This window comes from Ptychodera flava, chromosome 20 (assembly GCF_041260155.1).
Source record: "Ptychodera flava strain L36383 chromosome 20, AS_Pfla_20210202, whole genome shotgun sequence".
Lineage (NCBI taxonomy): Eukaryota > Metazoa > Hemichordata > Enteropneusta > Ptychoderidae > Ptychodera > Ptychodera flava.
The window spans coordinates 20,700,357-20,713,897 of record NC_091947.1 but is presented as its reverse complement, the minus strand read 5'-3'; the positions used below and the strand labels follow the sequence as shown (position 1 = coordinate 20,713,897).

Below are 13,541 nucleotides of genomic sequence, written 5' to 3'. Positions count from 1 at the left end.
ACAATCTTTGGTGGAGAGTTTATTTTCAATACTCGGGGTAAATATGCCACCTTCAGGCCCTTTCCTTGAGACATCGTAGGAAGGCCAACTTTTGGCAAACAATGGCCAAGGATGGATGATCAACAGTCCCATCCACGACAAAAGCCCTCAATAGCTTAATTCAAGTCCATTTGGCATTTTCGTCATGGTTTAGACTTCAGAAAATGCTAATTACGAAAAAAGTGGTGAAACTAGCTGCTTAATGTTGTTTTCTCTTCAGAGCAAGACGAGACAATAAGGCTTCAAAAGTTGGTCCCTATAAAGTTTGCCTTTCTCTGATTTTAAAAAATTCCGAAATTTGGACTATATCAAGCTATAAGAATGAGGCATTAATCGCTTTTCATCTCTATGTTTCATCTCACAGAGAATCAATGACAGGACGATGAAGATGAGTCAGCTGCCACCTCGTCCGCAAACGGTTGCGGACACAGCGAATATAATAAGACCCGGAATGATAAGGTCAGCATCACGAGCCGGCAGCGATTGGTTCCCGGGGACGTCGTCAAATTACAGAATGCCGCCGAAAAGCGCACACGCGAAAAGTGTTGCCTTCACACTGCCCAACGGTGCGACTGCCCTGCCTGAAAAAGAGCGCCCTCAATCGGTAGGCGCTATCAAACTGAACTCGGAGGGGCTACCCGTGCTTATGGAAACATCTCATGCAAAGAACGCACGGAGACCTTACCGATCACCTTCTGCTCCGGAGATTTCAAGTCAGAGGATTCACTTTCTCGGAAATAGGACTCTAGTAAGAAAGGGATCTTTTCCGATTGTGCAAAGACCACATACATCCGATGGCAACGTGACTTCGGAATACCTGAAACAGCGTGCGAGGAGAGAGTTTGAAGAGGCGGCAGCTCGCGCCAACGATTTCTGCAAGCGGGCTCATCAAGAGGAATTTTTCTTCCGTGCGACAGAGGTTCCCCAGGACGTTGAACTCATCACAGCTCGTGTAGCCTCGGGCAGGGTTCTGTTAGATACCACACCGAATGGCATCGCGAGCGCTAAAGAACAGTCCTACTTTGTTGACCCTCTAGTCTCTCTGAGGACCTCGCAGACAGCTCAGGGCGTCGCTGCAACTCCTTCGTTCGCCCCAAAGACCGTGAGCGCCGGACCGCGGCAGAGGTTTGGACGAAGGTTACAGAGCAGGTCGTCGAACTCGAGCGCCACCAGCTCGCCAATCAGGGACAGACTGGGTGACGTACACCTGGACACAGAGGTATCCGTCGGTGACAACAGCTCTGACGTCACTCCTCTCGACGGGGCGGAGAAAAACGACAGTTGTGACAAGTCGGACAAAAAAATGCAGGACGTGCAATGTAAAGTCAGTCAGTGGCTAGAGACTGTAGATCAATTTCAGGGCATAGACGATGATATGGACAAAGACACGTACTCAGATATCAGAACGACAGAAATTAAGCTTACTTGATGAAAAGTGGTGTTTAATACGGACATTTGGACATACCTGTATTTTGGTGAAACTAAATATAAGCCTTCCCTTTATTCAATAGTAAAAAAGCGACTATCTAATCAGATAATTCTAATCTAGTTGATTGAAAACTTCTTATGTCACCGTTTCGTTCAGCCGTCGTGGTGACACGAAATTATTCAATAATCACCAGGTACTGATCTTATTCCTGGCATAAAGTTGGCGTAAATGGTACGATGATGTCATCGTACGTAAGATTGCGTCAACAAATCAAAGAGTTGACATTGTGGCGGCCCACGATCTGAAGAATAGAGAATTGGTTTGTCGTTCAAAAGCCCGGCACGTTCTTACCACGGAGAGAGATTATGTACTACAACAACAACACCATTAGCAGGGTAGACGAACGTTTTGAAAAGAAGCTTTTTAGCTTTCTGTCTTCTTTTTCAAAATAAACTGCTCTATGGTGACTTACTAATTTTCAATAGTAAAATGTCAACCTATTTACAGTACTATAAAATCCATCATCAATTGGAAATTATGAAAAAAAGATATCTGCGTAAAGACGCGTGACGTAGGATCCCAGTTTACCGGTGTATTCAGCATGATGATCATAACAAAAGTCAATTCTTTGATCTGTTGTGCTAGCTCGGTGAGGGCGCCTTTCACAAAGTGTCGACGCGCACGCGTCACAAGTCCATCCTGTGTAATCAAAATAGTGATCTCGACTCGTGAGACTTCCGAAATAAAATCTGCATAAAGTAGAGATCGAGTTATTAATTTAGACAGACCCAAATAAAATATATTGTCGAGAGATAATTATAATACCCATGTACTTTTGACATATACTATGACAAATATTTATTTACATTTTAAGGAAAATTGTGTTCTATTCATTTCTTTTACGTTTCTTGTAAAATGCAGTACTGTTACTTGAAAAGTACTCATGTATGTATTCTCCTTTTATCATACGATGACTATGGCAGTACGTTTTTATTTTCATTCTGCCGACGATAAGAGAGACATAATTATCTGTCAATTTAATTTTTAACGTTTGATTTTATTTTTTCAATCTAATCTAATTTGTTGCGTGATTCATGATTTGTTTTCACTTTTTTTTTGCTTTTGCCACACGTTATTATGCTTTTTTCGAATCGATATTTTATCTGAGTAAGACGTTTTCGTCCCCTAGATCTTTGAAGTTTACTGCAAATGATACATGGCGACTTCCTCAACGGAGCGTTAGGGTCAAGCTGATATCAAAAAGTTTCAGGAGTTTTCACCTCTGATTTGACACAATGTTCAGTAACAGAGATGCGCCTATGTGGTTTTTTTAATACTTCGCTGTACCAAAGTTCTTGTTTCTCTTTGTTTTGGTGACATTTTTAGCGAGTCGATATCCCTTCAAAAGTTTCCCCGATACACATCACCAGCAAACAGAACGCTTTTTACGCATCTCTTTAATAAGGCGAACTTATCTCAAAAACAAAAATTGTAACATTACCTACAGAAGAAAATGCTTCGGTGACCCTCCTTTTACTCCTTGATAAGGAAAAGGTAGGGCTTTAAACCTTGTGAGCCTCGATGTGAACTGAGACGCGAACAGGTTTCATGTATTTGTGCGTCAATGCTAATCTAGGGTGAAAGAACTATGTGGAAAGTTTGCATGTTGTATTTTCCTAAAGGAAATTCCTAATGCATGTGTCTTTTATTTTAAATCCAGGAGAGTAAAAGGGCAAAAACGTCACATCATACTTTCACTGAATTCATCGAAGTTCAGTTTAGCAATCGAACCATGTTGCAATTAATTAAGACAGGGGAGTCTTTTTATTTTGAATACATGAAGTTTTGTTTTTTATTTCATTTTGTTTTTGTACACTCCGCATTGCAATGTCGCACATCAGCAGAGATTAACGATACATTCAACTTGAAACCAAGAAAAGATTCTGAATCTTGCTACAGACTATGAAAAATGCCACGCTGCAATCCCATGTAATTTACCATTTGCTGTGACTCTCATGTGCTATTAGCCCCTGCATGATCCTAATAACATCCTAAAATCTTTGTTGATATGACTCTGGCGACTAAATTACAAACTTAGAATCCTTTCACGACGATATTTTTTACCTCTCTGTTGACTAGTTGTCTGTAACTCGTCTCTGCAAGATGCATTGTTTGGAAGATAGAACGAAAAAAATTGAATCCTCACTAAATAGCAACAGAAGTGGCAGTTCAATGACGTCATGTAAGGAGGGGTCAGGAAAGTTCACTGTGCTTAATATCACGTTTTCAGCAAATACAATTTTCAAAATCAATTTGATAAAAGTCTGTGGTGTAATTTTCTTTCAAGTCCATAACGATGAGCAGCCGTTGTGGTGTGTTAGCCGAATGAGTACACCGATTCCATGTTCCTACTAGTGTAAATTAAGTATCGGAAAAAAAACTTACTCTGTAGCTCCTTACAGCAGGGGCCTGACGTATAGCTGCACTGACAAGTGCATGCAACTTACGACGGTGGGGGAGGGTTTCCCTACACCTTGATGTCACTAGCTGTTCTCTTCATGTGGCAAACGTAGGCACCGGTCGCAACGAAATCAGCACTTAGCACCACAAACGTGTTTTTTTTTTATCATTTTATGATTCAGATAACGGCAGTGAAATTTGTCGATTGGAAGGCCTCGATAATTTACTGTTGTCTTGATTTAAAGCGGCATACGTATTTTTTGAAATGTTCTCGTTCGTTTAATATCCTCTTACAGGAAAATCGTACAGGTGAAGGCCTTTGTTTATCGCAATAGGGAAGAGCACCACCAAATGTTTATATGTATGCGTATTTGAAAAGGTACATTATCCAAGTCTATTTGTAATACCTTTTCTTTTGATCAACGGTGTCAATATACTACAATTTTGATTCAGAGCCAACTGTATTCATGATAAATAGTTCGGACCTTGGTTCACCCACGAAGTATATCATCATGTTTACAATTCTTTCTCTCCCACGATTTGGTACACCCTATACTTGTTGGAAGTCAATTAAAATGTCGACCTTGTGCGTACTTCGGCCCAAATCAGTACCCGGTACTTGTTTTGATTAAGAAAGAAAACAAGAACACACTCCGTAGCTTAAGTCGAGCCCTATTTTTGAAAATGGTTTAAACTTGACCCTGTATTGGAATTTGTTATGGAAAATCGTCGGAATGAAGTTAACACGCCCCGTAACACTAGTAACACTCCAAATATCCCTAGACATGAAGGGATAAGTGGAGAAATGTTTCTGTCGGATTCGACCTCACAAGCTGATGAACTGTCATACGCATGCGCAGCAGTCGGCTTCAGAAACCACTCAGCTATATCCTACCTTAAAATGGTGGTTCAATAACCTACCAAAGTTAGAACACTTTTCACCGAGATTGCCGTGCACCGGCAAATGTGGTCTTCAAAACTTGCTACCAACTACAGTGCTCAAGGGAGCTTATATGCAAAATGTAATGGAAACCACAATTACATAGAAAAATGCCTAGAGGGGTGGGAATGGAGAGGGAGAGAGCGAAACTGTGGCATCATCAGACCTATTGTTGTATGTATGTATGTATGTATGTATGTATGTATGTATGTATGTATGTATGTATGTATGTATGTATGTATGTATGTATGTACGTATGTATGTACGTATGTATGTATGTATGTATGTATGTATTGTATGTATGTATGTATGTATGTATGTATGTATGTATGTATGTATGTATGTATGTATGTATGTATGTATGTATGTATGTATGTATGTATGTATGTATGTATGTATGTAAGGACGGACGGACGGACGGACGGATGGATGGATGAATTGAGGGATGGATGGATGGACGTGTTTGTGTGTCGAACACTCACAATTGAACACATTAAGTATCCCCATTTAACTTTCGTATAATTCTTATGTAGCGTACAAATGGCGCATATTCATCATTACTCTTTACGGCCCTGATACGGTTTTTGCGAACCGAGGTCGTACCACGGAAAGGTCCGAGAGTGCGAGGGCCCTTGCGCCGTACGACCTCGATCTGCAAAACCCGTATCCTGGCAGCAAAGTTTTTATCATATACCGTTACGTATAGAACTACAAATATGTACTTTACTATATTGTCCAAAGATTTTGAGATAAAAATACATTCGATATCAAATATTTAACTCCTTTCTGTAATTTTTTTCGGAAAAGTGATGGCCGCATACCGTCGCGTATTGATATACATAATGACGTCATTTGTTTACCCGCCGAACTCGTAAAGTGATGGACGTGTTACCAACGAAGATGGTGCGTGAATCGTAGTGCAAGAACGGTGTAATGTAAATCATCGTAAATTACTTTTACAAAGGCAGCGAGATTAGATCATAAGAATAAAGTTTAAAAGAAATAGTGTGCTTTTGAAGTTTACGATCATTTCGCGATGAAATGACCGTGCTTGGGGGCGGGTGACGGTTTTCCTCATGTGGTATCGCATGATGGCACTCGATCTGACTAACATCATTACAGTTCACTTTCTCGTCTTTCAAGAAAACGTATATAATATCGGTAACCATGCATCATCGAATCTCGCACTGGCTTTGTTTACGAGCGGAACGTTTGCTGACAGCAATGCGCGTAGTAACCGGAATCAAGCTCGTTCTGAAAATGAAATGCACGCGCTTGCCCATATGTTGACAAAATGTGCTTGGGCGTGATTCGGCAAATTATTACGCAAATGTGAGGGCGGTTCTTCCCGTAGCGTTACACAGGAACGTGGCTTGAGGTATATGATAATTACCTATATAATTACTTTCACTCCGAGGAAGGTCAACTGAAAGTATTAATATGACATTAATCTATTTCGCATGACCTCGCCGTTTTGGCATCTGTGACCTGTAGAGGTCGGCGCGCTCTTGAGTGTCTTCATACCTTGTCATTAGCGTAGTAAAGGAAGACCTTGATTGGATATTAAAATGTATAACTTAGTTGATGCCGCTAGGACTTGAGTTAAAGAAGAGCCTTTGTCTGTTTGTCTGTTTCTGTTCAGGGCCTTTAATGAATACCCAAGATATTACCAGCTATCATAATTGTGAAGAGTCGACTCATTTGCGGCACGTTCGTTCCATCTTCTGTGGCACGCTTCGCAACACCTCTCTCTCTCTCTCTCTCTCTCTCTCCTCCTCTCTCCTCTCTCTTCTCTCTCTCTCTCTCTCTCTCTCTCTCTCTCTCTCTCTCTCTCTCTCTCTCATCTGCCTCTCCAATAAATTGCTTATTTGAAAAATCGAGTAGTGACTGGTCCTTTATAATATTTCGAAGATTTCATCTCAGTTATGCTGTGAGTAAACTGAAAATGATTTGAATTAGGTCAACCAGCTACCTGACAGAAGACAAATACCAGCTAGGCCGGAAAAATATTTCTTAATTATGACCACAACCACTGTATCAGTGTGAATCAAACAAGTGGTTGATTGTGAGCTTTGCTCTGTCAAGAACCATTTATACTGTTTGATCCCACTGTTCTTTAATAGTTTTCGCTTAAAGGTTCAACATAAAATATGGATTTAGCCTTCGCTCATTTGACCTCTCGATGACAGCTTGTTGCCCAGAACTGTGATTGTTCTTTCTGTTTGTGCGTAATTGAAAAGAGCGCGAGGTTACAGGCAAACAAGTGTGCTGATTGCCTGCAATGCGTTCACTAGCGGTGCCGTTAAATGTATCCCATTGTCTTCCGTTGTATGAGCGTCAATGACGCAAGGGCAATAAGCTAGCGGTATTAGGGTTAGGAACGCGCCGATATTTGATTATGATGCCGGCACACGAACCTTGTATCCAGTCGAGCAAATATGCAGAACGTTGACGCATGAACTTTCTCGCGTGACGTCACGTGAGCTTCTACGGTATTCTTTTTTGTACAGAGCTGCTTATGCCGTGATGTTCCTGTTAGAGCATTCTGTACGAATTTTTTTTCCGAAGATTATGAGTGATCTAATTAAATTATTTACAGCGTGTCTTCAAACTTTAGCTGATTCTTACATATTTAGTTGAACTTTTATTAAGACATATGCTTTCAGTGAAGACTAATTTCAAGACGTTTCAACGCTGTCAATTGACATTCTGTATCCCATCCCATATAACGTCTTCTTTATTTCCTTTTTATCTGCACTAAAACTGGACAGACCACGTGACTAACCTTTTCCTCCTTCGGTTGACGTCACCCCTGGACCCAACAGATAAACGTTGCCATCGACACCACAAAAGAAAATGACAAAGCAAAGATGTCAAAATCCATGTTTGCGCGGTGACACCAATCCGGACTCACAAAAGGGCGTGAGCATTGACCCGACAACTTTCCAAATAGCAATCGTGGTGGACCTATTCACGATCCGAGCAGCTGACACCGTCTTTTCACATCGTGTCTCTCCACTCTATTGTTGTCGCTAACGTTTTAAATCACTCGCACGCCCTAATCCGACAACTGTGACGCGTTACGTGTGTGACATGGGATTTCTTAAAATCGCTAATTGGAAACCCAGAGCCATAACGGAGACAGTCCTCGTATATTTAAACACTCGCAGCTTCTCGTTTCGGCTTAGTCAGACCCTATTTCTGCGCATTTCGAATTTGGACTCCAGGTTGTTTACACCTAGGATTTCAGAGGGCGGGCGAAGAATTTTTAACGTTTTTTTTTTTCAGCGCAGCCTGTTACAAATTGATATTTAGTCATATACGTTTTGTATACACACCTACGTAATTCCGGCGCGCAAGCGCTGTTGCTTCCCCATCGGAAGTCTTTGATGCAATGGTATCGTTGTTTCACTTGGGAAATCCTCGTCGACAGGTGAGCTGTTTTTGCGATTGGTTTTCGCATTTTACAAATCTACACGCACTCGGCGAGCTTGTAAGGGCAAGCTCTACTGAGCACGTACGTACGGAGCGGTCGGTGGAAGTGCAGTGGGCAAGATAACACAGGTAAGCATATAGTCCCACTGTGTAGTCACCTTGGCGTCGACTGACGAATACACACAGCTTTGTGGTGTTGTCTGATCCGACCGAACGAACGTACAACTTGACACTTGCCGGGAACCATTGCTATCAATCAGGAGTTGAGAAAAGAGACTTCCAGTGTTTCAATTTGATGAAAAACGGATCGAAAGGGGCGCATATTGCTACCCGAGGCCCCTGAAGTGTTCGCACAGTTAACCCCGGGCACGTAAAACGTCCTGGTGAAGCGTTCGTAACTTGTTCTTGTAAGCTGGTGGACCGTGTAAACTCTCTTTTAGAATGCCATCGGGTCGCACGATTATTATCGTCACAAGAGACGGATAAAATTGTTCTGATAGCCGAAAGTGTTGCGATATCATGGCGCCTTCACTCATACAAGGTGTATAATGAGATACTTAAACATGAGGATGTTGGAGGATGTTGATTATAGGAAAAGAGGAGAAATGATGGCGGCCGAGAAATTGGTCCGTATCAATTTGAAAATATGGGTTACTGCAGGGCTGTGATTTTTATTTCACATTTTTTTACTTCGAAAACATCCGATGCAGGTACTGCCTTGCAACGGAAAACAACAGCTCTCCTGATAAAGCATTTCTCGTATGGTCCACAAGCTCTAAGTCAGGTTACTCATGTATACTTAGCCATCTCTAAGTGGGTGGAATGTATCCTTGAGAACATTTTGCGCCAATTACAGCAAGTAATTGTGGCCTCAGCTGCGATAAGAAAAGAGAAATTCTTTCTCTCGCCTTCACTGTGTTTGACAGATGACTCCGTTCTGGTTGCGGAAAAATATGCTCTGGCTATTGATGCTCTCTGCTGCCGATCATTAAACCAACCTTGATACTGTTTGCAGATGAAACATAAATATTATGATATTGTTCAACCGAAGAATGTTACGCTTTGTTATATCTGGAGATAGAGGGGTTCATATTTTGTTAAACAAATGATTGCAGATCATGCGAACTGGGTTTTTTTTCCGAACACGTATGCCGTCAATACGGCTCGTTCCTCAGCCCATCTCAATTTCATACAATGGAATACAATGGGGGACAGCAAACAAAAACAGTGGCGACCTTGCCATTGAAGGTGTTCAACACACCCGTTGATGCGCCTCATTGCGTTCTAAAACACCTCTATTTCACGTTCACCTCTCTCTCTCTCTCTGTTGTGTTATTCGTTAAAGTGCGCGTACTTTGTAAACAGTCCGACACCGTACGGTAGATTGTTGTAGCAGGCTGATAGCGTTGCTAAACAATTACAGCTACGTGTGGCTTTACCCTTTGTACAGTGTGTTTACGACTTCGTTCAGTTGCCTGTTTCGACGTGTTCCGTGTTATTTTTAAGCGTAAACAAGACAGGAGCTACTTAATATATGACATTCACTTCATTCGTCTTAAGCTAAGTCGTGAGAAAATGAAAGGTTCTTCTTGCGAAATATCACGTCCAGAAAGTGAGCCCTCGGACGGTACAATTATTGTGGGAGTTGTTAATATCAAAGTTGACTTCAGTTCGCGATATTTTTTTCACGAATGGGAGAAACTTTTACTCATCAGGCAGAATAATCAAATTGTGGCAAATATGTACTTCTGTATTGCAACTTTTATTTATGGCATTTTCGGGTGCACATTTTTGCATTTTTTTTAATTTGAGGTTTTGGGGGAGCATGTAGAATGCTAAGAATTTGTTCTTTTAACACTGCCTGCACATGCAATGCCTCTATGATTGAGTAGAGTTTGTTAGAATCTAGACTCCAAGTCATCAGTAATAATTATTATTGGGAGATTTTGTTGGTTCATAATGAAATTAAGAATCGCTCACCGCCTCTATAGCTATACCCAAAAATTCCGGGTAACAACCTGTTTTTTCGCTCTGTCCTCAGTTTAAATCACTGTAGGCTCTCATATTCTGCCAAGTCGAATTGGTTGTTGAACTTGAACCCGGCCTAGTGTAAATAGTCTGTGCATTAGCCTCGTCGATGGTTTATTTCCGCCTCTGGTTGCTCTGTATTTATTCCTCTTTGAATACACGGTGGCTGACTACTTGTTCGCAGCGTATAGCGTCATATTATAGACTTGGCGTGCATTCTTCTGCTCACATTGCTAATCTCTGGCTGACATTTACAGTAGTGATGACCTGCGCAAGCGTGCACGCGTTCGCGGTTATTGTGTACGTTTCATTTCTATGGCAACAGATGCCGTGAAAAGATTTGCTCCGGCTACCGAGGATACTATTCAGAACAGCGCGCAGTACAGTTATGATGTCCATGGGCGACCTGTGGCATTGCTCAAATCCCCAGAATTTTGGGTCAGTGTTACTCAATTAACTTTGTATCCCACATGAGAAAAGCTAGCGATTGGGGCCGACTTTGAAATTTTGGTTGTTGCTTGAAAGAAGAATACCGAAATGTCATCGCAGTTTTAAAAGAGTTGAAAAATGTCGCGTAAGGGTTCCAGTCAAGGTCCATTTCGAGTTCGTGACCTAAAAATCGCTGTAATTTTCCTGTAAGTTGCTCTTTGAAACTACCTGGGCTCTCTCTCTTTCTTTTTATTGCAGAAATTGCCTGAGGCTGACGCAGTTACTGTCTACGCGCAAACTGATGCCGTCTCGGTAAACGACTAACATTTATTCGCCCACATCATGCTGCGTGTCAGTGACAACACAGAAGTCATGGTCGATATATCTCCGTCGCTCACGAGGCGCCATTTAAGTGCCTCTGGCCGCAGTCGGATACACAGCGGCGAGGCTAGAAGTCTGCCGAATTCGCCATTCATACAGAGGAGAGTCGGGACACCGTCGCCGTCGAAAAAGGACGGGGACGCCCTGGAACTACCGCTGCTCAGCGTTACGAAACAAATGGACAGGCGTCACCAGGGCGAAGAAATCGGCGACAGCTCGCCGACAAGTGCGCAGGAAACGTCACCGAGGTATGAACCGCGCCACAACGACACGGACAGTCACTCCCTCTCCCCGTTCGTGTCGCCGTCCCTACGACGGAAGGTTTTGAGGAAGCGAAATGGCCTTGCCGTGCAGCTGCCGTACGGGGACGGTGAAACATCCGACGAGAGTAGAGCGAGCGGAAGTCCACGCATGCTCAGTCCGGCATCCTCGATACAAGAAACTTGCATTACTCTCGAAACGGTGTTTTCGAATGTTGAAAATAAACCGCTTGGTCCCGCATCGCCCATGATACAAAGGAGAGTCCGTCAAGATAACTTTCTGCCCAGGACAGATAATGATTATACAAAATTTGATGTTGGACACATTATTTCAAGGCCTCGAAGTCTGATGTCGAGTCCAATGAGTTCGCCGATGCAGAGTCCAGGTTTGAGTCGTCGAGTTATTGACTCTCACAAAGCGGCGCCGCCAAGCGAACCGGCTGTTCATGAACTTACGCTTGAGAATGTGAAAGCCTTTGAGACCATTGCTAATGACAACCGTTTGGGCTTGGAAGATAACACGGGAACCGGGTCATCAGATCGCCAGTATCTTCACAATGCCGATTTACATCGCCATAACAACCCCGAGCATGACGCTCACCGAAGCCGGCGACACCAACACTCGACAATCACGGCCAAGTTGACCGTGGGAAACCTGACTACCGCGCCGGTTCTACAAGTCCCCGGGGAAGGTGCGCCTAACAAGTCGACGGGAGGCGGTGTCGTCATCACCGACCTCCAGCGTGGGCAAGCTGCCGATGACGAGCAAGACGGCGAGGAGTCCGCCGCGATAAGACGGTGTCAAGAATGGCTTACCGGCGTGCACGTCTCACCGACTACGGCAACGTGAAATGCCGCACTGTGAGAGACATGAGACAATCTATAGAGTGCAAGCAAAATCTGCCGGTCGCAAAGGATCCGGCATCGATATCAGCAATACTCACAATAATTACAAAACGTATCTGTCACCAAGCTCTCCTTATTGTAATAGCCACTATAGAGCTACCATCTTCTTAGAAAACATAAAATGCACTGTATTTCGAATGTTATGCAAAATATGATATCATAGAGGACTTTCAAAAACACTTCTGATTAAAACATTTTCACGGAATTGGAGAGCATCGTATGAATTGAACCGATCCATTAAAATGCCTAAGTTTCACAAGCGTTGTGTGGCTGACCTTTCGTTATTATTAATCTGAAACCATGGAAACCGTATCGTAAATGCATGCTGAAAATGGCTATTTATGCGTTGTTACGATTTTTCCAGAAATGTTTCAGTCCCTGGGGCCAGATAATGTTCTTCCTGGTAACGTCACACATAACGCCAGGGCTTCGTCAACGTAGAAAACATCGCCGCCAAACCGATTGATACAATACAAACGGTTTCTTTCGATGTTCAATCCCTTCCCTTCCGATTTGAAAGACAAAACACTTCGGTAATTGTTTTTGACAACAATCATCTTGTTTATGTTGGCCCTTACGTATGACTGCTAACAGAAGAATTGTAACTGTAGTTTCCTATCACGGTGTGTGTTAACATTAATGTCATTGCAAGTTTCGGGTCTTTATTAAATATTTACCCTTGACTATAAATTTTATTGATTCCTCCAGTACGTTGAAATCCCGGCGGTGGCAGTCCCCGGGTTGATGGGTACCCATGCTTGTTACCCAAGTTTGAAAATTACCCCCTTTCCTAGAATATTTCTGAGAAAAACACCCGCTATTTGTGGCAAATCTGGGAGAAATTAGCTGTAAAACACATACCCTTATATTTTCGGAATCTAGGAGGTTAGTATGTTGACTTCCAGGGTTGACCCTGGAGGTTGACTTTGTATTGATGTACATACATCACAAATGTTTGTCCTCACCTGATTTCAGCCACATTCATACACAATCATCTTCCTTATCCGTTTGGATCTGGAGTTTAAGGGGGGGGGGTGGACCCTAAGTGATGGGCATGTATACGTCATATGTACATACAAACGTACGGTACTGTTTTTCATTTTCTTTGTGAGTGAGACTAGACCAGATTTAGTGTCCTAGGGAGATTATGAAAGGACTACCCCTAATCTCGGAGGTTACTCTGAAAAAGTACCCCTTTTTCTCGATTTCACGGACCTAGAATCTCCGAGATGAC

General features: G+C 42.6%; 2 protein-coding genes across 10 annotated transcripts in view; both read left to right on the top strand.

The window, feature by feature from the left end:
- LOC139120291 (uncharacterized) overlaps positions 1–3,780 on the top strand; it is a 68,208-nt gene extending 64,428 nt beyond the window's left edge. For all 7 annotated transcript variants that reach the window (XM_070684598.1, XM_070684597.1, XM_070684600.1 and 4 more), the window contains one exon: positions 404–3,780. In XM_070684598.1, coding sequence (XP_070540699.1) covers positions 422–1,468 — 1,047 coding nt within the window. In that variant the 5' untranslated portion in view covers positions 404–421 and the 3' untranslated portion in view covers positions 1,469–3,780. The remainder of the gene's footprint in view (positions 1–403) is intronic.
- Positions 3,781–7,691: 3,911 nt separating this feature from the next.
- LOC139120287 (uncharacterized) lies at positions 7,692–12,566 on the top strand. Of its 3 annotated transcripts, none has more exons than XM_070684578.1 (2): positions 7,692–10,769; positions 11,019–12,566. In XM_070684578.1, exon 2 carries the CDS (start codon positions 11,103–11,105, stop codon positions 12,249–12,251), a length of 1,149 nt encoding a protein of 382 aa, XP_070540679.1. In that variant the 5' UTR covers positions 7,692–10,769; positions 11,019–11,102; the 3' UTR covers positions 12,252–12,566. The 3 variants fall into 3 exon arrangements, with proteins under 3 accessions (XP_070540679.1, XP_070540677.1, XP_070540676.1); XM_070684576.1 differs by having other exon boundaries at positions 7,709–8,301; XM_070684575.1 differs by having other exon boundaries at positions 7,712–8,432.
- The last annotated feature ends 975 nt before the right edge of the window (positions 12,567–13,541 follow it).